Consider the following 25,222-nt stretch of genomic DNA (forward strand, 5'->3'; position numbering starts at 1 on the left):
TTCTTTCTCGAGATCCTGTATCACTTTTGTGCAGTGAGTACACTGAGCTATCTTTCTGTTTTTAAGAGAAGCTCAGCAAAGGAGTAACAGGGGGATTGTGACTTAAGAATGAGGCTTAAGGGAAGAGCAGTGTGGAGATGCTTGTCTGCAGTTTAAAAGGTTCATGGCAACCCAATTTTCTCACTCATCTGATTTGGGCAATAACTTTTGTATTAAAAATAATCATGTCACAGTTAAGGGGAAAAAGAAGCAAACACCTGTTGAACTTAAAAATGTTTGTTCCCTTTTGAACGAGTCTAATGATCTTGATGATGATTATCATAATATGTCTTTTCTGAGTTGGTTAAAGTCACAGCTGTGACTGTCAATTCGAATGAATTAGAGTGTGAAGGGCAGACTTTAGAAAATTGTGGTTGTATACACACTGTTCTGTCTGAAGTGGCCGTAAGGACTGTCATTCTGTGGATTAACTTTGTTGGCATCAGTCGCCTTGGGTTTGTGGACGATTGAGATTAGTCTGTCGCTATTTATGTGAGTGTGTATTATATATATGTTATGTTTTAGCCCAGTACTTTAACAAATCAACACTGGTTCCCATGGTAAAAGGTGCTAAAATCATGCAGGTTATGAGTCAGCCACCTGAGGGATAAACCCGATCAAACACTCCAAAGAAAGAGTTAAAGGGCTTTTCTACGAACACACACATACACATTGACTAGTTCAAGTAAAGGTGTGACGTTGCACCAATTTAACTAAACCAGTGCATCTTCAGTGTTGCAATTCCTGCTCATGCAATACAGACTTCATCATATTAGAGGAAAGAGACAGCTGATTCTCAGGGGCCATCTCATAAGAAACTTGCACTCCGGGATCCCATCCCCAGTGCATGGACAGAAAGATGCATTGGGGTTCAAGTTGCCCAAGTGTTGTGGTCATCAGCACAAACCAGACCTCCTGGGAATAGCCTGCCCCTAAACATGGCCTCTGAAAGTGACTATTTTTTCCAATTTCTAAATATTTAGTTCACAATTTGAGCTCTGACAAATGGGTTGTTTGAACCACTGAAAACATCAAAGGAAGTATTTCCTGGCTAGTTTCTTTTTTAATTTAAGACAGATTTATCAAAGGTTGAAACAGGATAATACTGCAAAAGGATTAGCTGCGGTTACTTGATTTTTGAGCAAACAGACTAATTCAGCTTTTTTTTTTTTTATGAGCGTCCTTCACAGCCAATCTATTCTCTGAATGTTGAACCTGGGCCCTGTCTGTTTTTGGTTTTAGTTTATTTTTTTCTTTATATTGTTCTTTTTAGAAATCAGAAGGAGTGCTGCAAGCTTTAGCTTCAAAGCTAACTTCAGCTTAGTCTTTGTTGGTTACTGTATTCCTAAATACATTCTCTAAGCATCTTCTCTAATTGCTGCCAACTGTTCATTTCATTGGTGTATTTAGGGTTGGCTTTTGTTTTGTTTAAGCTTTACAAATTCTGAGAAATTTAAATATAGAGCTTTGAAAGAGACAAGAAAAATGGCACCACGGGCTTCCAGGTTTATTTTATATTACTAGTTCCTCCTCAGCTTTGCTTCTCTGACAGACACTCCCTGCCAAACCCTACAAACTCACCTTGAGCTCTGAAAGTCAAATTTGTTCTTTATTTTTCATGTATCATTAAAAGTAAAAAAAAGACATTGAGGGTCTACTTGTGCTCTCAGACCCACCTGAGCAAACCCACTGTAAATAAGTAGAGTTGGATGCCTTGAGGGGAATGAGGTTGTACAAGTATCACTGAGGGCAGAATTAGGGTGACCAGATGTCCCAATTTTATAGGGAGAGTCCCGATATTTGGGTTTTTTTTTATATAGGCTCCTATTACCCCCCACTCCCTGTCCCAGTTTTTCACACTTACTATCTGGTCACCCTAGGCAGAATTGACCTACTGGATTTTATTACTGGTGATGAAGTATGAAAACGGAGGTAGGAGGGGGGAACCTGAGTGACTGACTACTTTCAATTCCCATGTTGAGTTTGCAGGGTTGGCAAGAGGAACAACCCTTCTTTAACAAACTGAGCAAGTATGGTGTGGTATCAGTATTTGAAAACCAGTATGAAATCCCATGCTGCTGTTTTTACTGAGGGCACTTCCCAGAGTTCCCACTGGGTGTCTTCGGGTACCACAGAGAGAACCTATTGACTTGTGTCAAATAAAGTAACCGTGGCTTGTAGGTAGATGAGTGACTTATTTTCTTACTGAGGAGTGAGTTGAAGTGTGCAGTGTGAATATATAAACTTTCGGTCAAATTCCAGCTCCTCACAGAATTGACCCTCAGCAGGTGCACTAAGCTAAGTGGCCTTTCTGTGCCTCTATATTCTGACTTTACCGGTTCACCTCACTAGATTATTCATGCTGGGAGCATAAACAACCTGTGTTTGAGAAGGAGGGAATGTCATACTTCTGACTGCTGGTTTAGAGCGTACAAGCATAAATGTGTAGAACACAGTGACTGACTCCTGGATTTCTCTCTGGATCTTATCATAGAGACCCTGCAAAATGGCCTCTGTGGGCACAAATCTGGGTATTGCCCGCCCCACTCCCTTCCTGTCCAGGGTCTTTCTGGTTTGTACCTATGTGAAGGACATGGGAGCGACCTGTAATATTTTATGAATATTATTTTTGTGATTAATTTGATTTTCATAAGAAGCCGGCAATGAAAAGTACAAAAAGGTAACTGACTTGCAGCTTGTATATGTTTCCAAATCTTGCACCCTTCATGGGATTGCTGATAGAATTATGAAATTAAATCATTTTACAACTTGTCAGAGTTGTAAATCCAGACAGTACCACGTTAACATGTTAGGGTGAGGGGAATCATAATAAAATAGGGGAAGATATGCATGAATAGAGAGAGGAGGATGGGATCGGAGGGAAGAGGTCAAATTGAAGTCTAGCATTCTTTGCGCCAGCTCAACATTTTTATTCAAATATATCTAGAAACAGGGTCCAAATTTTGATTGCTCTTGACAGCAATAAACTATTCTTTTTTTGGTTGCTGACTCGGACAGGTCGAAATGCCAGAGCTCCATTCTGGACATGAGCCTACTCTTCCACTTTTTTAAATCATGCCTGTGGGAAGTTGGCGATCATTGCAACCTTCAGGAACTAAAGTCTTTGTGGTGAAGTTAACCCCATCTCAGAAGGTAAATATCCAGGGATTTTCACTGAGTTTTGGCTGCTGAAGCAGAGCACTATTTTAACTCACATGTCCTCCTCTTTCCTCAACTGCCTGATTGCTGAACAGTCCCATAGCATATGCATCAGGGTTCTTCTTTGTTACAGCACCAACAAACGTCAGAGGATAAGGCCGTTATCTTGTGGAACTTCTGTGGTGGCCCATACATTTTGAATAAAATCTTTTGTTGTATCAAGCATAGTGTGAGCTTCACAGAAGCATTTTTGACATTACATAATGTGCTCTCCCACTGGGATTATTTGATCATTTGTTTGCATGTTGTGCTATTTGTAATAGGGTTACCAGGGGTTATGTCCAACAAGAGCAAACAACGTGTAGACCAGAAAGCAGACAATAGCTTCAAGTAGCCCCATTCACCAGTACTTAAAAGGATAATGCAGGTGTTAGTTCTTTTGGGAGTTTTACCTCCACTGTGCGCTGAGAACAGCAGTTTGGTGGATAACCCTGGAAGGGAGGGCTGCCAGGCAGGAAACTGAAACACAGAACTTTGGACTGGATAAAAACTTGAACCCCTGAATCACAGGGGGAGGGGGGGAGAGAGAGAGAGAGAGAACCCCTGTCCGCAGGAGTGGGGATATCTGGGATAAGCTAGGACATTTTGGATTCAGCTATTGCAGTTGGTAATAGGAAACTGTAGACTCACACCCAGACCTGAGAGTGGGAGGATTGCAAGATTCCACCCCAAGGAGGTAAAGGATAGCAGCATAAAGCCTGGAGAGGATGCACTTGGAGAGGGGTCTGGGTACGGGTAGCCCAGAATTGAGACAGCCTCTGCACACCAAACAGACAGAATTTGGGTCATCATATTTTATAAAACAGGGATATTATGCACTTTTAAAACAACTCCAAATCCATTACAGAAATCTACAACAAATGTCCACAACTAAGAAAATGCTCCAAATAAGAGAATATTGCAGGAATGGCATGTGGCCTCAGAATTACAAAAGGGAAGGGAGATTTGGGTATGAAGTTCTGGAGATGCTCAGGTAGATACAACAGTGATGGGACTGGTATAAAAACCTAAACTGATAGACGCCTGCCTGTATATACAAGTCACCAGATGCAAGTTTGCCCGTACTCATGTGATGGATGTATGGATGTGAAAGAGGGTGGGTAGGTGGATGAAGCATGGCTTCACTCATCAAAACCTAGATCAATAGAATCACATTAATTGAAGGTAACTGGGTAGAAGTCTATGTTTGGGGAGTTGAAGGTCATACAGAATGTTCTCCATGCCATATGTATACAGTCGTTTAGCTGATGACTGGAGCATCTATATGTACGTGGAGCCACAGATCATGACCCTTTGATTATTTTCATGTTACCTGGTATATCATCTCCATGAGAGAAACTAAATTGCCTCTAATAATTTGAAGAGAGTAAAAATGACAAATTGTTGTTCTCGTGTGATCAGTAAATAGCAATTGCATTGGAATGCCTCTCAATTACATGGCAGTACATTTCAGGCAGCATTGATTGTTTTCATACCCAGACGTGAAAGCTAGAAGTATTAGTGTGGTTTTCTTTCCATTTATACTAAGATAATTTTGCTTCAAAAATAAATTGTAAACAGGCTTCAACTTTGAATAACGCTATTAGTTGTGAACTGTCAACTCTTAACTGTGAATGCTTAAAAATAGAGAATTGTTTGACAGGTGCAAAGAAGAATTTAAAGAACATAGTCAAAGGAAAGAAACTAAATGCAATAGCAAGGCAAGTTAAAGTCATTAATAGTTTTTGGGGTGGCAGATAAATGTATTAATAGATGGTAACTCACAAATGCAGATAACCGACAGTAGATTAGTAGTTTTTATGCAGCTCCCATAGACTGAAATCTGTTTCACATTTACAAACAGGAAACATTCATCTTGTAGCTTTGCTGTGTATTCAAGAAGTATTATAAAATCAGAAAAAACAGAGTAAGTTCATTTTAAAATTACTGGGACATTTCTGGCCACTGTTTAACTTGGTTCTGATCCTGCAACAGTACCAAGCAGAATGCTTATCCACAAGTAGGATCATGGGGAAAATGGGAGTACTCATAGTAGTAAGTATTATCCTGGGTACATAAAGGTAGATCCTCAGTGGCAAACTTCCATCGATTTCCATGGGGCCAACATTTTGCCCTAAGGGTGCATGTTCACTAATAAGAAAGGTATGATCTTACCTCAAATTACCTAACACAGGGTAAAATCCTAGTTAAGACAAGGCAGTTTGTGGTTTAAGCATATGTTAGCAGGTCAAGGTAAAGACTATCAAGGAGTTTTGGGTTTACCTTGCTGTGCTAACTCATGTTAAAACCATCTTGTCCTCACTAGGATTTTACCTTGTGTTAGCTAAGATGAGTTAAGAATACATCTTTTTTTCCCTAGTGAAAACAAGATCTAAGTGTTTCCACTATTGGGCCTTTAGAGTTGATCTACATATAAAACTTAAGTCAACTTAGCTAATTTTGCACCCTAAGTACCGTAGTTAGGTTGACCTGACCCCCAGTGTAAACACAGCTAGGTTGATGGAAGGATTCTTCCATCAACCTAGCTACCATCCCTTGGAGAGGTGGATTACCCACATGGACGGGAAAAACACCTTCCATCGATGTAGGAAGCATCTACACTACAAAATCTTCAGCGACAGTAGCAGCACTGTAGCTGTAATGTAGACATACCTTTTGGAAATATAATTTCTGTACCACATATCAGGCTCCAGTGCATGAACTAAAGCTATTTCTGTGTTCCTTTTTTGTGTATATGCAGGAGCATTTATTTTCACACTGAATTTATAAGGCATAGAATGATCTCTAGGTTTTCTAATCTCCTGTGGAGTAGTGTATCCTGGATGTTCCTTTTCATGCCTTATTGTCCAACTGACACAATTAACTGCCTTTTTGAACATTCCTGTTTCACGTTGCATGAGCTGATCTCTAGCTATTGCTGAGGGCAATTTATTTGATATCAAAACAGAATTTTGTACGTACGTGTTTTGTCCAGAAGTCCTCAAATTAGCTGATTCTGCTATGATCGGATGAGCAGTTTTTCAGCAGTACTTGATTATCTCTTTGGTTTGCAGCCCTGCCACTGGAATGTTGAAACAGTACAACATGCCTGCCAATAGTAACCCTACTGCTTCTTCAGAAATGACTCCGCTTGGAAAATTCTGCTTTCTTAAGCTTACAGTTTCTTTGCCTTTCCTTATTTCTTGCCACCGAGATAGCATTTAACTATAGACCCATGGGTTATTATTTACCAACTTAACGTTGAAATCTATCAATCCACTTACAAGTTTGTAAGATAACTGAAATCAGTAGTACAAATCAATTGCAGTATATGTGGAAACAGATCTGACTTTACCTCTGAGAGACTTTAGACTGGAATCAGATCGGACTCCCTTATGTGACACAAGAGCTGCAAAAGGATTGGAAAATGGTTGCTACTGGACAGCAGAGATTTCCCTGTCGGAAGGGACATCTCTGCTAGCACAACTGTTCTGCAGATGTGCCCTGCACCTGCTGTCTTCTTTTCAATCTCCTCCCCTCATTTAGTATAGTAGGTGTGTTGGGAGTGGACATGGCCTATCATCCACTGATGCAGAGTCAATAAGGTTAGAAATACTCAGAGGTAGCTTTAACTCTCTTCCTGAGAATCACAAAGCCAGAAGTGGCTTACTGAGCCTCCATCCACAGAGAGAATTAAGCCTGTTGTCTTCTAAGACAGCTTACACATTAGTTGTTGAGGGTGAGGAAAGATTGCCAAGCATAAGTTCACAGCAATTTTGAAAGAAAGGTGTGTAGCTTTAATTATAGTGGGAAACTACCAGAAAGTATAAAGTTACCACATAAGATAGATGTAGATATTGGGAAGTATTGTAAACAGTGTAACAACTCACAACGTAAATCAAGTGAATCACCACAGATTGCCACATTCACCTGCAAAAATTTGTATTTTTGACCTTATTGTGGGACGGACATATTCAGGCAGGATGAGCTTCAAGCGTGAATGATGTCTGACTTATCAGGGAAGTGCTGTCATCCCTTTTTAAACCTTTTGTATGTAGAATATTTCCCTATTTGCAGTATGCAGTGTTTGTGGTGTTCAGTAGTCACTCTGTGCCCAAAGTGCTTGAAAAAGATCTTCTTTATTTAGTGACATACAGGGGCACCAGGAAGACTGCCCCAGATTTGCATGGTGTTGCAACCCTGTGCACTAGGCCACAACACTACTCACACAACTATTATTTTCACTCAAATTTGGCCCAGCCGCCCCTCCATCATGCTAGCAGGGAAGAGGGGTGCCCCACAGATATACTATACCAGTGTTTCTCAAACTGGGGTCGCCGCTTGTGTAGGAAAAGCCCATGGTGGGCGGGGCCAATTTGTTTACCTGCCCCGTTTGCAGGCCCGGCTGATCATGGCTCCCACGGGCCACAGTTCACCACTGTAGGCTAATGGGAGCTGCTGAAAGCGGCGGCCAGTAAGTCCCTCGGTCCGCACCGCTTCCAGCAGCTCCCATTGTCCCGGAGCAGCTAACTGTGGCCAGTGGGAGCAGTGATCAGCTGGACCTGCAGATGGGGCAGGTAAACAAACTGGCCCAGTCCATCAAGGGCTTTCCCTACACAAGCGGCAACCTCAGTTTGAGAAACACTGCACTACACTGCTCCAGTAAGGGGCCAAAGGGGTAGGGGAAGGTCTTGGCCTCCTGCGCTTGCCAAGTTCTGGTTCTCAAAAGTGGGGGCTTGACCCCACTGTTTCAAAGGGGAGAAATGGCCCTTTGCCCCACCCCCATCTCCAGTGACACAGCTCCCAGCTACCTCTACAAAACAAAATGGGTTTCTGCAGCGTCCCTCACCTGGACTTCCTATCTAGGAAGCTCAAGTACTTAAAGGTACAGCTCCCAATACTACGCTACCACGCTGTTTCCAACTCTTGCTATTTTAATCAAAAATGTCTTAGCAATTGGCATTTTACTTAAATCCCACTGGAATCATGTTATTACTTGAGAATCCAAGCTTACCTTTTTTTAAAAAAAAAGTTTCTAGCTGTTATGCTTGAAAACTCAAAAACCGTAAGTCAAATACACAGACCCAAATGTAATATTTTTTAAAATAAAATTCCATGATTTTTAAGCCACTCCCATGATTTTGGGGGCCTAACATCATTTTTGAACACCTGAAGTGGAGAATATTGAGTATGTGATCTCAGGGCTTGAGTGATACTTGAAGGGTCCATATGTCATGTGCTGTCCCTCTGCACAGAGTTAACTTCATCCTTCAGATGAAGTCCTACAGCCTTTTAGTGTATGTCTACACTGCAGTGAAAGCCCAGAGTTAGTGGGACTTATTTCAGCTGATCCATGTTAGGGAACCCTGGGCTTGAGCATCTTCATTGTATTGTAACCCTAGGTTAAGAATTTACTGCTCAAACCTACGGCTCTGGTGTCCACAATTCAGTGCACAGATCAGAGTCAAATTAGCCATATTCCAGAGTCCCTAGCACCCCCCTCCCCATGTGGCTGCTCTTGCCCATTGTGCACTGCCTGCCTTGCACGTTAACAGAAAACAGTTCACTTTGCAAAAGTCTTGATGGATTCGTTCTCCATTGCAAACCCAAGAGGCTCTCTAATCGTGTGCTTGCAGATCAGTGATCAGAAGATAATGAGTTAATGCTGACCTGAACTGCTGCTGTTTGATGGGGGATGGGGCGGGACAGCAGCTTCTGTTTTCAGTAGAGTGGAATGTAGATTATTGGGGTAGAGAGAACCAAGGAAGTCATCCCAGGGAATTGTGGGATACTTCCAGATGACTCCCATGACCCAAGTCAAGCAGGACTGTGGCTACCTTGCAAAGCAATAAGGTTTAGACCCTGGGTCCCAGCTTAACTGAAACTCAGAGTCTCCATCCCTGCAAGATCCTGGGTCCAAGCCCTTAGTTAACACATAATTGCAATATAGACCGAAGGGCAGGAGGAGGGGGTAGCCTTGAGCCCAGGCTCAGGCACGGCCTTACATTGCAGTATAGGCATACCCCTAAATTACTCATTAGGGCTGCAGGATTGCAGAGCGCATAGCTGCAAAGTGCGGAGCTCCTCTTGGGATATGAATGTACTCATAAAGCCCTTTGTTTGGAGTCATGTTCAGCTGCATAAATATGTATTCAGCCTATTTAATATGGGCCCCTTAGAAACCTGTTCTCTTTTCCTAGTGGGTTAATACTCTCTCTTCTGTTGTGTAAATATGCAGCGAGTGGGGCTTTTTAAAATATTTACCCAACCCCAACGCACAATAATGGTCTTTGATGTCAGTCTGTGTTTAATCACTAATATAAATGGGATTTCTGACCCAATCAGCTGTAACATCAAAGTTGCAAATAATACACATTTCAGAAAGCCCAGCTTTTCAAAAACACATGTTTATATAATCAATTGCATGTGTTAATTAGGGGCCTACTCCATCACTATTTGATAATAACAGGAACTATGCATGGTCATCAGGAGAACAGAGCTCTTCATTAGCATTGTGATTTTTCAAAAAAATCCTTGTGTGATTTTTGAAGGGGGAAATTGGGGTATGCTTGTGTGGGGAGCCACTTTTATACACCAAAGAAATAGCTTTTTATCAGTCTCCCCTTTTGTTATCATTTCCATTACCTTACCGTCTAGGAGCCCCAGTCATGGACTGACCTCACTGTGCTAGGCGCTTACAAACCAAACAAAAAGACAGTCCCTGCCCCAAAGACCTTACAGTGTAAGTGTAAGAGAAGAGACAATGGGTAAATACAGAGACAGATGTGGGAACACAAGGAAACAATGATACAATAGTGGTGGCACGAAGGCACCTGGACCACATTCTATTCTGTAATAGTTAAGTAAATCGGGATTAACTTGACTGAAATCAGTGGTGCTTAGAGCAGAATTCGGCCCACTCTTTCCCATCAGGACCCAAATTCGACAAGCACTCAGGCACATTCTTAACTTTACTACCATGTGTAATCCCAATGGGTTCGTGTTTGAAGAATCAGAGCCTAAATCCTAAAGGTTAGCAAAATCCCCATTGAAAACATACTCCTTTCAAAGTACGTATCAGATGGGAGCTAAGGAGGGGAAAACATTTTAAAAAGCAACATTAATATCCATTTCCACTCTTTTGAGTTTTAAAAGAATAATTCAACTGATTTTTGTTCTGCCAATATTTATGTCTTTTGGTTTTGTTTTAAAGAAAATCTTTGGCTTTTGAACTGAGTCGTATTCCTAACACAGCCTATAGCAACTTTGTTTTTTCTTCAGCAATCAAAGTGGAGACATCAGATATAGGGGTTTATAGTGGAAATGCTGACAGAACCACCGCTATAGAAGTAAGAACACACACTACTTTAATGCATGTAAACAAACAACTCTTTCTTAAAGGGGTCTCTGAATTCCAGTGGATTCTAATTATCTGTTAAGACAGATAGGGAAGAAGAAAAACGCTGATATAGAGAAATTCTATGACAAATATCTACGCTGTAATTTCAAAAAGTTTCAGCTTTTGTCTTTGAGAGGCAGTATGTAAAAGATAAGGAAGAAAATAATGAGCTTTTTTTATTTATATCTGAAGTTTAGAAGAGACATATTGTGAGCGAACAAAAGATGTTCCATAAAAGTGCGTTAAAATAATTCTCTGTGGGAATGAAAAAAGCTGCAAGGTATTAAATAAGCATGTTGCGTGGTCTAGGCTTGAGGCCTGTTATTAGTAAGATTTGAGCATTTCAGCTTTTTTAATGTCATTTAATCTAGTATCCCATAAAATTCAATCTTAGATTCTAACCCTGCATCAGGACTTTGAAGGAGGAGGCTTCATGGCAACTTTCTCTGTTGATGTCTATTATCTCTCTAATCCACCAAAAATATCCATTTATTCATATCCTTTCATTTAGAATGCATATTTGAATTTATTGCATAAGTATGTGAAGTTTCAAAGTGAGTATTGTTTCCTTTGATGGTGTTATATTTCGAAAATTGTTTTAAAAGGCCCTCCCAAGAAGCTGGTTGGTATTGATTCATTCTATAACACAAAATAGCACACATCACTCATATAACACACACTTCAAGTCATCTAGAATATCCATAGCAGAGTATACAACTGACCCACCAACTCTCCCGTACTGCTGTACTCCACTGAAACTTGCTTCTGTGATCAGATTCTGATCTCATTACACCCAGGTAAATCCAGGGTAACACAGTAAATACAATACAGCTAGTCAGATTTACACCAGCATAAATGAGATCTGGGGAACTCTTGACTTCATTAGTGTTACTCAGGTGTAAATGAGACCAGAATCTGCCCTCCAAAAATCCAATGCCAAATTAAAGAGAGACACAGTCATTCTACTTGATTTACTTTCCAAGGAAGTGTCTGGTGGCTTCTCTTGGTAGGAGATGGCAGTTTGGAAACCTGCAAACAACAGCAAGGATAAAACAGCAGAGAATAAATTTTATGCAGCTGTCTTATTTTCCCCTGCAAAATATGAATGTTATGCAAAACACATTGCTGTAGGTTTGCTGACAATAAAAATGGAATCATCATGCAAGTAGGGTAGCAAATTCTCAGGGGAACGCTTTAGCCAAAATACTCTTTTGCAATAATTTCCCATAAATGAGTAAATAAATTAATTTGTGAATTTTCCATGAATAAGCTCCACCATTTTCCTCCCCTTATATAATTTATTGATATCAATATACATTTAGCAACAAAAAACAGAGCTGATTTCTCTTAGCAGTAAAACAATTTAGAAACATTTATCTGGTCCTTAGGGATCATTCTAGACAAATGCAGCTCAATTCATGAAGCTAACAAGAAACACTAGTATCATGCAAGATCAGTGAGCTACACCAGAGGAAAATCACAACAGATAGCAATAGAAAACATAGAAGAACTTCAGACAAATGCAGGGCCCAGTTTTGTGCCCCTTTGCTCATCTTAAACAATGCCTTTAAAGCAATAGGACTAGCCTCAACATGAATAAGGAGTGTTAGAATCACTTGTGAAATTTCTAGGTGAGGTTCTCTGGCCTGTGTTATGCAGAGACCAGAGTAAATGAGCATAATGGTCCATTTTAGCCTTAAAAATCTATGAATCAGTCCCTCAGCAATCCCTCCTGCTATGTACTGAGAATTTTTTTTCTTTATTTGCTATATGAGGAGAAAACAAGAGGAAGAAGGGAATTTATATTTCTCTATGGAACTAATGATGCAGCCTCTGTGGTTTGGGGAGGGCTGAGAGATCTTTCCTTCATGTACTCCTGGAATGCAGACCCGATATTGGTGTAGACTGCAGCCTTATTATTCCTCCATCTGAAATTCTCTGTGACCTGCCTTGCTCTGATCTCTACCTATTTTGATGCAGGTGATGTCATTAAAAACCAGCAGCTCTTATATGTGGAATAAGGTTGTGGTCTTTTGATTATTGTGTCAAACCAACCGTATAGCTTTCTTTGACAGGGTAACAAGTCTTGCGGGTAGGGAGGAAGCAATAGATCTGGAATATCTTGACTTTAGTTAGGATTTTGATACTGTCTCACATGACTTTCTCATAAACAAACTAGGGAAATACAACCTAGATGAAGCTGCTCTAAGGTAGGCGCATAACTGATTGGAAAACCATTCCCAGAGAGTAATTATCAGTGACTCACAGTCAAGCGTCCAGGGATCAGTTCTTCATCTGGTCATTTTAAATATCTTCATCAGTGATTTAGATAATGGCATAGAGTGTACACTTAAAAAGTATGCAGATGATACCAAGCTGTGAGGGTTTGCAAGTGCTTTGGAGGATAGGGTTAAAAATCAAAATGATCTGGACAACTGGAGAAATGAAATTCAATAAGGACAAATGCAAAATACTCCACTTAGGAAGGAATGATCAAGTTGCACGCATACAAAATGGGAAATTACTACCTCAGAAGGAGTACTGCGGAAAGGTATCTGGGGTTCATAGTGGACCACAAGCTAAATATGAGTCAACAGTATAACATTGCTGCAAAAAAAAATCATTCTGGGATATTTTAGCAGGAGTGTTGTAAGCAGGACCTGAGAAGTAATTCTTCCACTCTACTCCATGCTAATGTGACCTCAACTGGAGTATTGTGTCCAGTTCTGGGCACCACATTTCAGGAGGGATGTGGACAAATTGGAGAGAGTCCGGAGAAGAGCAACAGAAATGATTAAACCTCTAGGAAGCATGACTTATGAGGGAAGATGGAAAATATTGGGTTTGTTTATAGTCAGGAAAAGAGAAGACTGAGAGGAAACGTGATAACTGTTTTCAGAGTTAACAGATTGTTAAAATAAAAGGTAAAATAAAAAATACAAGGAGGAGGGAGCAAAATTGTTCTCGTTAACCTCCAAAGATAGGACAAGAAGCAATGGGCTTAAATTGCAGCAGGGAGTTTTAGCTTGGACATTAGGAAAAACTTCCTAACTGTCAGGGTGGGTAAGCCCTGGAATAAATTGCATAGGGAGGTTGTGGAATCTTCATCACTGGAGATTTTTAAGAGCAAGTTAGACAAACACCTGTCAGGGATGGTCTAGATAATACTTAGTCCTGCCCTGAGCGCAGGGCACTGAACTAGATGACCTCTTGACGTCCCTTCCAGTCCTGTGATTCCATGATTAGGACAACAGGACACCCTACGGAAAATAAACAATCTCCCTGGAGTTTTTTTTAAGGAACTGAAAACATTGAAAGAGACTGGCCTATTTTGTGTCCTGAATGACCCTATTCTGTATTTGGCATCAGTCTAACTTAATATTTAGAATTTGGCCATTCTCAGGCCTCAGTCTCACAAAACATATGTATAGCTGCCTTCACACGTGAGTAGCATGGGAATGGGATTGCACGTGTGTGAAGTTACTCAAGTGTGTAAGTGTTTGCAGAACTGTGTCCTTCAGGGACCTCATTCTTATCCTTGTACATTCTTATCATAGAACTATTCTGTTTTAATCAGATTCCAGTTTCCTCACTGGGTTTTTGGGTTGGTGTTTTTTGTTGGTGGTGATTTTTGTTTAGCAGTAGAAAGGAAAGCCGTGAAAAACTAGCTTAACATTTCCAGAAACTAATCGGTCTTTCGTTCTTAACAGATTGTGATAATAGGTTTGAAATTGGTCTTACCATCTTAAGGATAAATATTAGAATTATAATTGCTAATGCTATGATACATAATTTGCATTTATTATAGCTAATAAAACAGGTAATTAATTGAACTGTAATGGGTTAAGTCATCAGGAACTTCAGCTGCAGAAAGATTTATTGCTGTATTCTCAGTAACATCTTGAATATGAAGAACAGGCGGTACAGAGAGGGCCTTCAGTTCCAGGACTGTTTAATCAGGGAGCATTCCCCATTCCTCCTCAGCTGCTTTTCGTTGCATATGTTTTGCACAGTCGGCATAAATTAAGCAGTTGTGTTTATGCCTTTTTCATAAAGGTGAAAAATATGTACTTCTGTTCCCCATAGCCAGGTATGAAATAAGTACTATAAAGCTCAAGCTAAGCTAAGCCACATATGTATGCATGTCCATGCATTTTCTAAATCAGAAGGGCAGAACATCATACAGAGCATACAGCCACCAGGGTGCATTGAAGTTCAAAATGGGCTTGGGAGATAATGTTGATGGAATAGGATGTAGTCACAGGATAATGGTCTCTTGTTGCTAGATTAAAGCCTGGGCAAAGCTGAGCTCTTGCAACAAAAAATAAGCAGAGGCAAGAAGATATTTACATTATTTTCAAAGTAGGAGGCATTTATCTTGTAACAACATCCTATTCCATTCACTTTGCTTTTATTGTACCAACATAATAAAAGATGCTGTCATTTTGTTCAGTGGATTTTGCTGCAGAAGCTACGTTTGTCCACTGCATTCTGATTGGGTAACATTACAGACTTCTAATCAATTTATGCATTTCAAAATGTATTGTGTCACTGCAGCTGGGTCCTAAATACTCTCACCTACTTTTAAAAAAGGAAAAAAATCAGAATCTCGCTAATAAAAATCAATGTTGTTTTATCATTAATAACATTTTAGTCATGGGTAGGGTGACCAGGTGTCTGGTTTTTGGTCCGGTCAGCGGAGCTGCGGCGCTAAGGCATGCTAGTCCCTACCTGTCCTGGCACCACACTGTGTCCCAGAAGCAGCCAGCAGGTCTGACTCCTAGGTGGGGGAGCTACGGGGCTCTGTGCACTGCCCCCACCCAGAGCACTAACCGGCCAATGGGAGTGGAGGGTGCCTACGGGCGAGAGTGGCACGTGGAGCCTCCTGGCTCCCCCATCTAGGACCCAGACCAGCTGGCTCCTTCCAGGGCGTGCACAACGTGGTGTCAGGACAGTCAGGCAGCCTGCCTTAGCCCTCCCCCTACCCATTCACCCGCTGCGCCGCTGACTGAGATAAACCAACGCCCAACCCCTTGTCCCAGCTTAAAGCCTCCTCCCACACCCTGAACCCCACAACCCCAACCCCATACCCCTTCCTGCACTCCAACCCCCAGCTCTGAGCCCCCTCCTGCATGCCAGAGCCCTCACCTCCTCCTGCAGCCTGACCCCCTGCCTCTACTCGCAGCCCCTGCCGCACTTCAAATCCCTCAGCCCCACCCTCCATCCTGGAGCTCCTCCTGCACCCCAAACTCCTCATCCACGGCCCCACCCCAGAACCAGCATCCCCAGCCCAGGGCCTACACTCCTGCCCCAGTCCAGTGAAAGTGAGTGTGGGTGGAGGAGAGCGAGCCTCCGAGAGAGGGGGAATGTAGGGAGTAGGGGGTGAGGCCTCAGGAAAGAGGCAAGGGAGGGGTGGGGTCTTGGGGAAGAGGCGGGGCTAGGGTGTTCAGTTTTGTGCAACTAGAAAGTTGGCAGCCTAGTCATAGGTTAGTCCACCTTCCAATAGTTGCACTTTCAAATACTAATTTGAGACCTTATCTCGCACCTTGTATGATCAACTCTTCTTATTGTTGTAATGTTCAGTGTGGGGAAAAGATCTTTGGATCAGGGAGGACAATTGAAAATACATTCTTTGTTAAAAGGAAATCAGTGGTACAATACATGTCATGCTAACAGTAAAGGCAATGAACAGTAAGTACTTTATGGACCTGCACTTTTAGCACATTTATGAAACAATAGTTTCCCTTAGATGCCTCCCTTTGAATCCAAAGCTTCCCAAGCCCCATTGCCCTAAAGATCTGGAATCTCCTGGTTTTCAAGATATGCTGCAAAGCCCATCTGTTTGCTCAGGCTGTTGGAGGAGGACCGAGGGTATGGGGAAACTGACCAATTTACTTACATTCTTACAGGCGGGTCTATTTTAATTTTTTATAGTTGATTGGCTAGTGGTCCTGTTACATTTCTGGATTTGGCTACATTGCTCAGTGGTTACTCTGCTTTTATGGAGAGTGATTTTAAACAGTTGTTCAGGCAACTTAGAGTCTAGCACATAGATATATTTTGTATGAATGATTAAAACCTTCCTTATATGAGGAGTCCTGTGGAAGGCTGCACAGTGAAGAACTACTCATATTGGTTAGGGGTTTATCTCTCACATGCGAAGTGCTGAATACTCTCAACTCTCTTTGGCCCACTATTGTGTGGAGTGGAATTTTGCCATTGACTCAGTGCAGCCCATTAACTTCATTGGAAGTTGAGAGCAGTCAGCACCTCTCAGGACCAGGTCGTTAATCTGTACTACTGTATGAGTGATATTAGCAGTAGCAGTCCGCGATAAAAGGCCACAGAGACTAGCTTGATTTTAAATTAGAACTGCATATTTGAAGTATGGCAGTGTTGTTTAGTGGATAGAGCACTGACTGGCACTTAGAAGACGTGGGGGTCTATTCTGAGCTCCGCCACTGGACTGGTGAGTGACCCCGGGCAAGTCACCTTGTGCCTCAGTTTCCTCATCTGTTAAATGGGGATAATGATACTTTGAAAAGTACTTTTAGATCTACTGATGGCAAGCACTATATAAGAAGTAGGTATTGTTATTAATTAAAAATCATAACACCTTTAGTTAAGGATTAATTTTTTAATCTGTCAAATATTAGTATGGCTAAGTGTGATTTCTCCAATGTACATTCCTGTTTTCTTGCAATTACAGTGCAAGTTGGAGTTTCATGCTTGTACTTCTGGCAAAACTATCACAGCGCGATGTGAGGGGCCCTGCCCATGTCTTCCAGGACAAGAAAGCCCAAAACACAAGGCTGAGAAGACTGGTGAGTTCAGCTGTTACACGCAACGTTAAGTGATTTACTGGGACTGCTTTGTTCTTAAGAAACCTTGAGATATTTTGTTTCTACCACTTGATTCAGGAAGCGTTAAGAAAGTCTGTTGTCAGCTAGTGTATGACGAATCATTTTCCAAACTTAAAGTGCTTTCTTACTGAATTCTCAAACATCTTAACCTCACTGAAACCGGCAACCACTTTATACATGGTGTCATAGAATACTTGTGCTCTAGCTAATCATTATTAACAATTATTATTTATTTTGAGTGGCAAATATTAAAGTCGTAAATTCCTCGATTCATATAATGGGGTGGCCTGCCCTTAAAGGGCCAGAGGCCTGGTGCTGGTCAGCCCCATTCAGTTAGCTTTAGATGTCACACTTAGGATCGGGTATATGATTTAATTAGTAGAACCAACTGGGTATGGAGAAACGGATTCTCCTATAAAGAGCAGCAGGAAGCTGCAGAGATGGGGATGCTCAGGGAGACAGTACAGAGTCTGCTGGGAGTGAGTAGTCTCCAGGGAAAAGGGTTCCAGGTAGGGAAGGCCTGGGAGATGGCAAGCAGGGTAGAGACTGGGAGAACGGCCTTGATAAGGATTTTTGAGAACTTTATTTTGGGAATAATTTTGTTATGTTAATAAATCCAGCCCCAGGGAGGAGTGTGCTGCCCCAGAGCAGAATTGTTTGGTAGTTTGATTGAGATAATGGAGAAACCAGGGCAGGGCTGCCGCAGAGTGACATCAGGCCACAAGGGGTCACTTGGCCTGATGATATTCTTATAGTAGAAGATAATATATGAGATTTTATTGTTCTCCCAAGGCGGCCTTTTTCCTTACAAAACTAGTACTAGTAGCTGAATGGGGGTTATGTGACAGATTCAGTAAGGAAGCCTAAAGATATACAGATACGAGTATTTGAATGCTTGGCTGGTTGACACTGTGACAGTTACAGTACTGTAGCCAACTGATGCTGAATTATTGTATAAAGAAACTTAAAGGTGTAAGGGTCCCCACATGAATGGCTCTTCCCTCTGGCTACTGCCATGAGATCCATGCATAGATCTGAGGACATCTGCAAGTTTCATGGGCTTATTCCCCCCACCTCAACAATCGTGATGCTTACAAAAGGAGCTCGAGTCCTATCTAACTATGAAACAGAGATGGCAGGGCAGCAGCAGCAGCAGTGCAAGTTTCTCACAACTGCCCTGCCAATTGGCTTCAGCCTCTTCTGGAGAGACGGAGTAAAAGGAGCTTTCTCTCTGGCTGTGACCCCACTGGACTTTTTTTTTTCTTAACAGTGCGGCTCCACACGGGGGAACAACAACAGCGGGGCTGCAGGTGTCCGTTAGCATTTTCATTACACTGTCGTCTAAATCCTTAGAGTGTTTAAAAGACCAACATAGGTGGCATCCTATCTATAATATTGTTCCCCACTGTCCAGCTGCCCCAGTGATAGTAACAATGGGAAATGTTAAGAACAAAAGCATAGTGTAAAGAATGCTTCTGTGGTCTTTCCATCCTCTGGCATTTCTGCTGAGATTGCTATCCAGGGTGCTGGCTGTAGTGCAGACACCTAGCTGGTAGAAGTAGGCTCTGGACTGCTGCCACCTATTTTCACACGAAGCCACTGAAAAGCCGGTGCAGAAGGCCAGCATTAGGGCTTCCCTCTAATGGAAGCCTCACATTGAGTTTATGCGCTGCAGAGAGCCTTGTGCAGGTGCTAGGCAGCAGGGTGAATTTCACACTAAGGCTCTGATCCTGCAGGAAGTTAACCACATGCTTCATCATTAACTCCAGTAAGACTATTCAGAGGCTTGACGTTGGGCAGAATTGAAGTCCTGGTGCATATAGCCATAATTTACATACATATAGGTACCCCCACCCCGCACACACACACAGATGCTTATTCAACTACACACGAAAGACCGGATCCTGCAGTACTTTCCTTTATGCAGACAAAACTCAATTTGAAATCAGTGGGAGTTTTTCTTCCATAGAGACTATAGGATTTGCCACATAAAACCAGAATAACTTTACTGAGACTGCTCTGTTTAGCAATACTCATATTACTGCAGTTTTTATTTATCTGAAAATTCCTCCAACAACACAAAGTAAACTTACACATTTAATGTCTGCTCTGGAAAGATTTGTCTTCTTTCTAGAACAATGAGGCATCATTCTCCAGCTAAGATTTGAAAACTCAGCTTTATTCCTTCTTTTGGAAGGCATCAGTATTTTTTCTGCGCAGTGATCAAACTTAGATGAAACATTTTAGCTGATGAGATTCTGTAATACAATGCATAATTTCAGTATTGCTTTATGTGGCCAGAATTATTATTTTACAGAACATTCACTGATAAATTCATATTGTCTTTCTTTCTCTTTCACAGACACACACACTTGTCTTCTAATAATCTGTTCCCTATATGACTCTTCGTTGCCTTTATCAGATATAGTATCAGATTAATAAATCTTCAGTGACATTTTAAGCTTACAATTTCATTCAGACAACAGAAAAAATTCTAATAAACCTTATCTTGATAAATCCGATTTGACAGGATGTATGTATTCTTCAGTCTAGACTATCGTTTTGCTTGTCTTTCAAACTTTTTAACTCCACTTGCAAAGCATTAACTTTAGGGCTTGCGTGGTCTACACAGCTGCTTTTCTGACTGCTGCTTCCTGGGGCCAAATTCTGGTTGACAGTGGGCAGTGAACTGGTGACAGCGGTAAGAACACATTAGATTAGTTCAATGGCTGCCAAGATTCTGCCCCACCCGGAAAGGCATGGAGAGAGCAATCTGTAGGTCTTCTCTAGTTAACGTGGGGGGATATGGCCACATGGGAAATGACGTCAGTATGTACATGTGTACATGAGTGCTCAAGAATAGGAATGGTCTCCTCCTGCATGCACAATATGTGCAAAGGAACTGCTCATAAGGCAGGCTACAGGTATATACACCTCTACGCCAATATAATGTGACCCAGTATAACACGAATTCAGATATAACGTGGTAAAGCAGCGCTCCAGGGGGGGCAGCGCTGCGCACTCCGGTGGATCAAAGCAAGTCCGATATAACATGGTTTCACCTTCAACGCGGTAAGATTTTTTGGCTCCCGAGGACAACGTTATATCGGGGTAGAGGTGTATTAGTGCCACTTTTGCAGCATCTACATGTGCTGCTTTGTGTAGGCAGAGAAGGTGGAAATCAGTTTCTCTGTGTTAGCCAGAATTTTACCCTTGATGAGTTAATATAATTTACTGAAGCACTGAGCTACTGAGCAGGTGTGTGTTATTGTAGCCATGCCCTGTGCATATCCTTGGAAAATCCAGGTAATCAAAAGCCATAAAGGGTGCTCCAGGAATAGATACAAATGAAAATATCATGAGATTCATCGCTGGCACCATAATTTGTATGAAAGATTATACCGTTCTTTTTGACAACTGCTACTATATCACCGTATCTTTGGGTGGCAGGTTAAACAAATGCTTTCTTCTTAAGTTAACAGGAGCTGTGAAAATTAGCCAGTACAAACTACATTTTAAGAGATGCAATGTCAATCATAGCTGTCTAGAGTGTTCGTTTGTCTTTACAGGCCTACCCTTCTGATTCTGCAGCCGCTTCACATACACAGCTTCATTGTACCACAAGCAGAGCAGCTGCACAATCTGGCCGTATGCTTATAAACTCAGAGAGTCAAACTGAGCCATTGTGATAGTGGGCAATCCTCCATGGCTTCACAAGAGAGATAGGCAGTCTAACCTGGTATAACTTAAATTTTCCTCAAGACCCTTCAATGTATCTACTACACCAATTAATTCATCCTTGGATTTACCCAGTTTCTTACACACAACCCCTGACTTTGGCCCATTAAGATTCAGGTCGTCTTCAGTTCATCATTTTTGTGCTGTCAATCCTTTAACAAGAGGCTCCCACAAAAAAGTGCCATATGCCAGTATCAATTATACCCAAGGTACAATTTTAACAGTATAGAAAAAGGGAATCTGCAGTGTCTGTTGGTCGTTCACTGGGTGGATAGTAGTCAGATCTGCTCAGGCTTGTGTGATGATATTGAACGCTTTATTTCTGACTTCAGAAGAGAGACGCGTTAGTGTTTCTACATTGCATGGACCTTCTCCATTAGCTCAAGTGGTGGACACTTTTGCTTTTGCAGTAATATGCTCTGAGTTCTAGCCAAGCTAATACCCATGAGATATATCTGATCTTGACATGTAGACCAGCTGACTACCATGAAGCGTCTCTGGTCACAGAATCATTAGAGTACAAAAACAAATGATTTTCTCTCGTTAATGGCAGTATTTCAGACTTTCAATAAAAGGTGCAATCCAAGTTTGGGGTTAAGGCTGGTGGTTGTTGTATTCTCTCATCTTTATTCTGAGCAAGAAGTTGTTGTTCCTAACTTTTCCCTGGACATTGGCTTTCTTTGATGTGAAAGAAGACCTGTATGAAGTCATGTATGAAAGATGAATGCTTTATTTTTCTTCATGCAGTACAATTATATAATTAGCATTATCCTGCTGTGCTGGTATAAACAGCAGAAAGATTCTCAGGTTAATTTATTTTCTCAAATGGGGTTTCAAGCACTGGATTCATATAAAAGAATTGTGTTGATGGATGATACCCTATAGCCCATTCCTTATTAGAAACCGAGTTTGTGAAATCCATTCAAACACAAGCATATTGTTAAAGAGAAATAGAGACCTGAAGCTAATGTCTCACACAGGAATGCGAGTGGAAAAAATACTAAAGAGAATTACACTACAAGCGCTTCCAGCAAAATGGAAATGCATTCCTTGAATTATTGCATAAACTTTTCTATACCTATTGTACAACAGGGTTAAACATATATGCTTGCGAACTTCAATTTAAAGGCAGATTTGCATTAATATTTACACATTCATTCTATCGTATTCAAATATTATTCCATAATAAATTACTTTCAGAAATTAAAAATGTAAAGGAACATTTAATTTTCAGAGTACTGTTATTCTAAATGTCATGACCTTTTTTTTTATACGCTTGTGATTGGAATTGGCAGCAGCCTCAAAGAAAAGCAATCTAAATGTATGTGCTCTGAGGTACAATTGACTACAGTGTTTGAGATATATTTCCCTATTCTTCCACTATGCTCCTACAAAAACAACCCAGCTCAGAGAACAAAAATGAAGACCAATAATTACTTTAATTATGAAGTTCCCTTTTCAGTAGTAATAGGTTTTACAAAAAAGTTAATAAAAATAAAACAACACAAATGGTAGGGAAGGAAAATTGCACCAGGCTAGAGTTATCTTTAATGATAAACACCAAGGATAGAGCTTTGCACTATAAAGTTATCTCTTTGAAGAGATAGCAGAATCATAGTCTTCATTTTTAAAATTGAATTTTATTCAGTCTCCTGAGAATCAGCGCACTCGTGATTATTCTAAAGCGGGAACAGGCACTAGTGCTGGCTGCCTTTTTTTTTCTCCAAGACCCATTTAGATCTCTGAAGTTTATCAAAATACTAGATATGGTTCATTATTCACAGCAGCATTATGCTTTACAATATGCTTCTGTGGTAACCACTAATTTCCAACTCAGTTATCCAGAGATAAAAAAGATTCGTTTGTAATCGGCACTGAAGTTTACTGCCCTTTCAGAGAGTATGTTCCATGTTATCTAACACTATAAAATGAATAAAGGCAATATTTTAGCAAAAAAGGGGACTTGAAATGAGTAAATACAATTCTTAAGTGCTATTTTGTGACAGCACCTATTTAAGATATTAAATCCTCTCTGTTTGTGGTTTTCATGTAAATCTCTCTTAAATATATCTGCATGTATTAGAAATTAGCTAAGGGTCCTTATGAAGGTGCAACTTCAGATAACATTAATAGATTAGACCCAGTGAGCCAAGAACTTCAGAGAAGAAAACAGTAATGGTCTTATTTCTCCATGGGCATTAGTTCTTCAGAACCTATTGATGAAGGAAGAGAGTTGCACTGAACACTCAGTACACCTCTACCCTGATATAACACTGTCCTTGGGAGCCAAAAAATCTTACTGCGTTATAGTTGAAACTGCATTATATCGAACTTGCTTTGATCCACCAGAGTGTGCAGCCCTGCCCCCCCGGAGAACTGCTTTACCGCGATGTAGCCGAATTCATCTTATATCAGGTTGCGTTATATCGGGGAAGAGGTGTATATTCCATTGAAGAATCAACACAGTGCAGTAATGGTGACATCTCTTGGCAAATGTGAATTCTTAACTGCAGTTGCTGCACTCCAGAGACTTCTGCTGCCCGTACACATTTTTGACTCCTATTACTTACATGCATTAACAGCACAACCACCCCCCAGGATGGGGTGAATATTTAATGTCATTGTGTCTCTTTCTCGTTTTGTCCACTGGTCATATTTTCTAGGAAGCACAATTCCCTATTCCAACATACCAGTTTTGGTTTGTTTCCATCAGATTTGCAGATCTACTGTTGTGTGAACAGATGCAATAATTCAAACGAGGTTCAGCCCTGTATGTGCACAATCAGCGGATTAAGTCTTTTTGACCTTGCAAAAATGCCCCCAAGAAATGTTATTGTCTTGGTCGGGGAAATGAAAGGTCAATAGGCAAAAGAAAAATATATTCACTTGTATCGGTTCCTAAAAGGAACTGATGAGGGCATTTCAAGTTACAGGAAATAGAACTTGGTATGTTATATCAAGTGTCTACTTGTCCTCAACTAGTACAGGTTAGGATCTAGATTGTGGTATTTACCTATAAGGCCAGGGAGAGTGATGATTCAGAAGTTCAGTACCCCTAGAAGGAGCATCAGGGAGCCTGTGCTTTGGGCTCATTCACAAAAGTCATGGTCCATTCCCTGAGTGGATGATTTGTACTATTTCTGATCCCTCATTGGTTGACTGTTATATAACTAAAAGACACATCCAGAATTTAAAACACTACAATTTAGGCTCAATCTATAGGGCCCTGCAGTTCAGACTACAGGGAGGGAATAGCCATATGCACCAAAGTGCTGTGCTGTGCTGTAACTCCCCTGTATGGACACTGCAGGAACGAACTCAAAGATTCCTAGTTTGCATTAATGTAGTCCAGTTCATGCCCACAGCATGTATGCACTGCTATTCAAGCCCACATAATCCAAACTGCAGAGTGGTGTAGACAGATGTATCACGCTGAATGTATCACTCCTAATGTGCTTTCAGCAAATATTGCAGCTCAGAAGTACCTATTCACAAGTATTTGTGCCTGTAAAGTTCCATCACTTTAATGTTTGTGAAAAGTAAAAATGAATAATTAACATGGATTAATAGAAATTAGTTCTTGAATTTGAATTAATACCTATGGAAATGTTTCCCCCCTTAGCTTTAGTTTTGAACCAAAACTTTATCTGATACTTAAAATTGGGGGCAGTTTTTTAGGCAAGACATTTGAATAGAATGGCTTCAGGCTCATGGAATAATAAAACAGAAATCCTACTCGTTTTCTAATAATCATAATAACTTTAAAACCTTTTTATCTAACATTTCAGAGTTTTACAATCTTTAAGCCTGACAACAACCCCAGGCGGTAAATTGTATTATCCCCATTTTACAGAGGGATTAACCAATTAACAGATAACCTTTGTGATTTGTACAAGTTGGACAGTACTTAGTGTAAGAGCAGGGACAACTCAGATTTCTGTCAGTTCTGTGCCCTAGGCTTTGACACACTCCTCTGGAGTTGAGT

General features: G+C 40.9%; 1 protein-coding gene across 1 annotated transcript in view; it reads left to right on the top strand.

Annotated features, from left to right (window-relative positions):
- SPOCK1 (SPARC (osteonectin), cwcv and kazal like domains proteoglycan 1) overlaps positions 1–25,222 on the top strand; it is a 511,507-nt gene that overhangs the window by 386,926 nt on the left and 99,359 nt on the right. Inside the window, exon 6 of the mRNA XM_032780550.2 lies at positions 17,346–17,460. Within this exon, the coding sequence (XP_032636441.1) occupies positions 17,346–17,460 (115 nt within the window). The remainder of the gene's footprint in view (positions 1–17,345; positions 17,461–25,222) is intronic.

Source organism: Chelonoidis abingdonii, chromosome 7 (assembly GCF_003597395.2).
Source record: "Chelonoidis abingdonii isolate Lonesome George chromosome 7, CheloAbing_2.0, whole genome shotgun sequence".
Lineage (NCBI taxonomy): Eukaryota > Metazoa > Chordata > Testudines > Testudinidae > Chelonoidis > Chelonoidis abingdonii.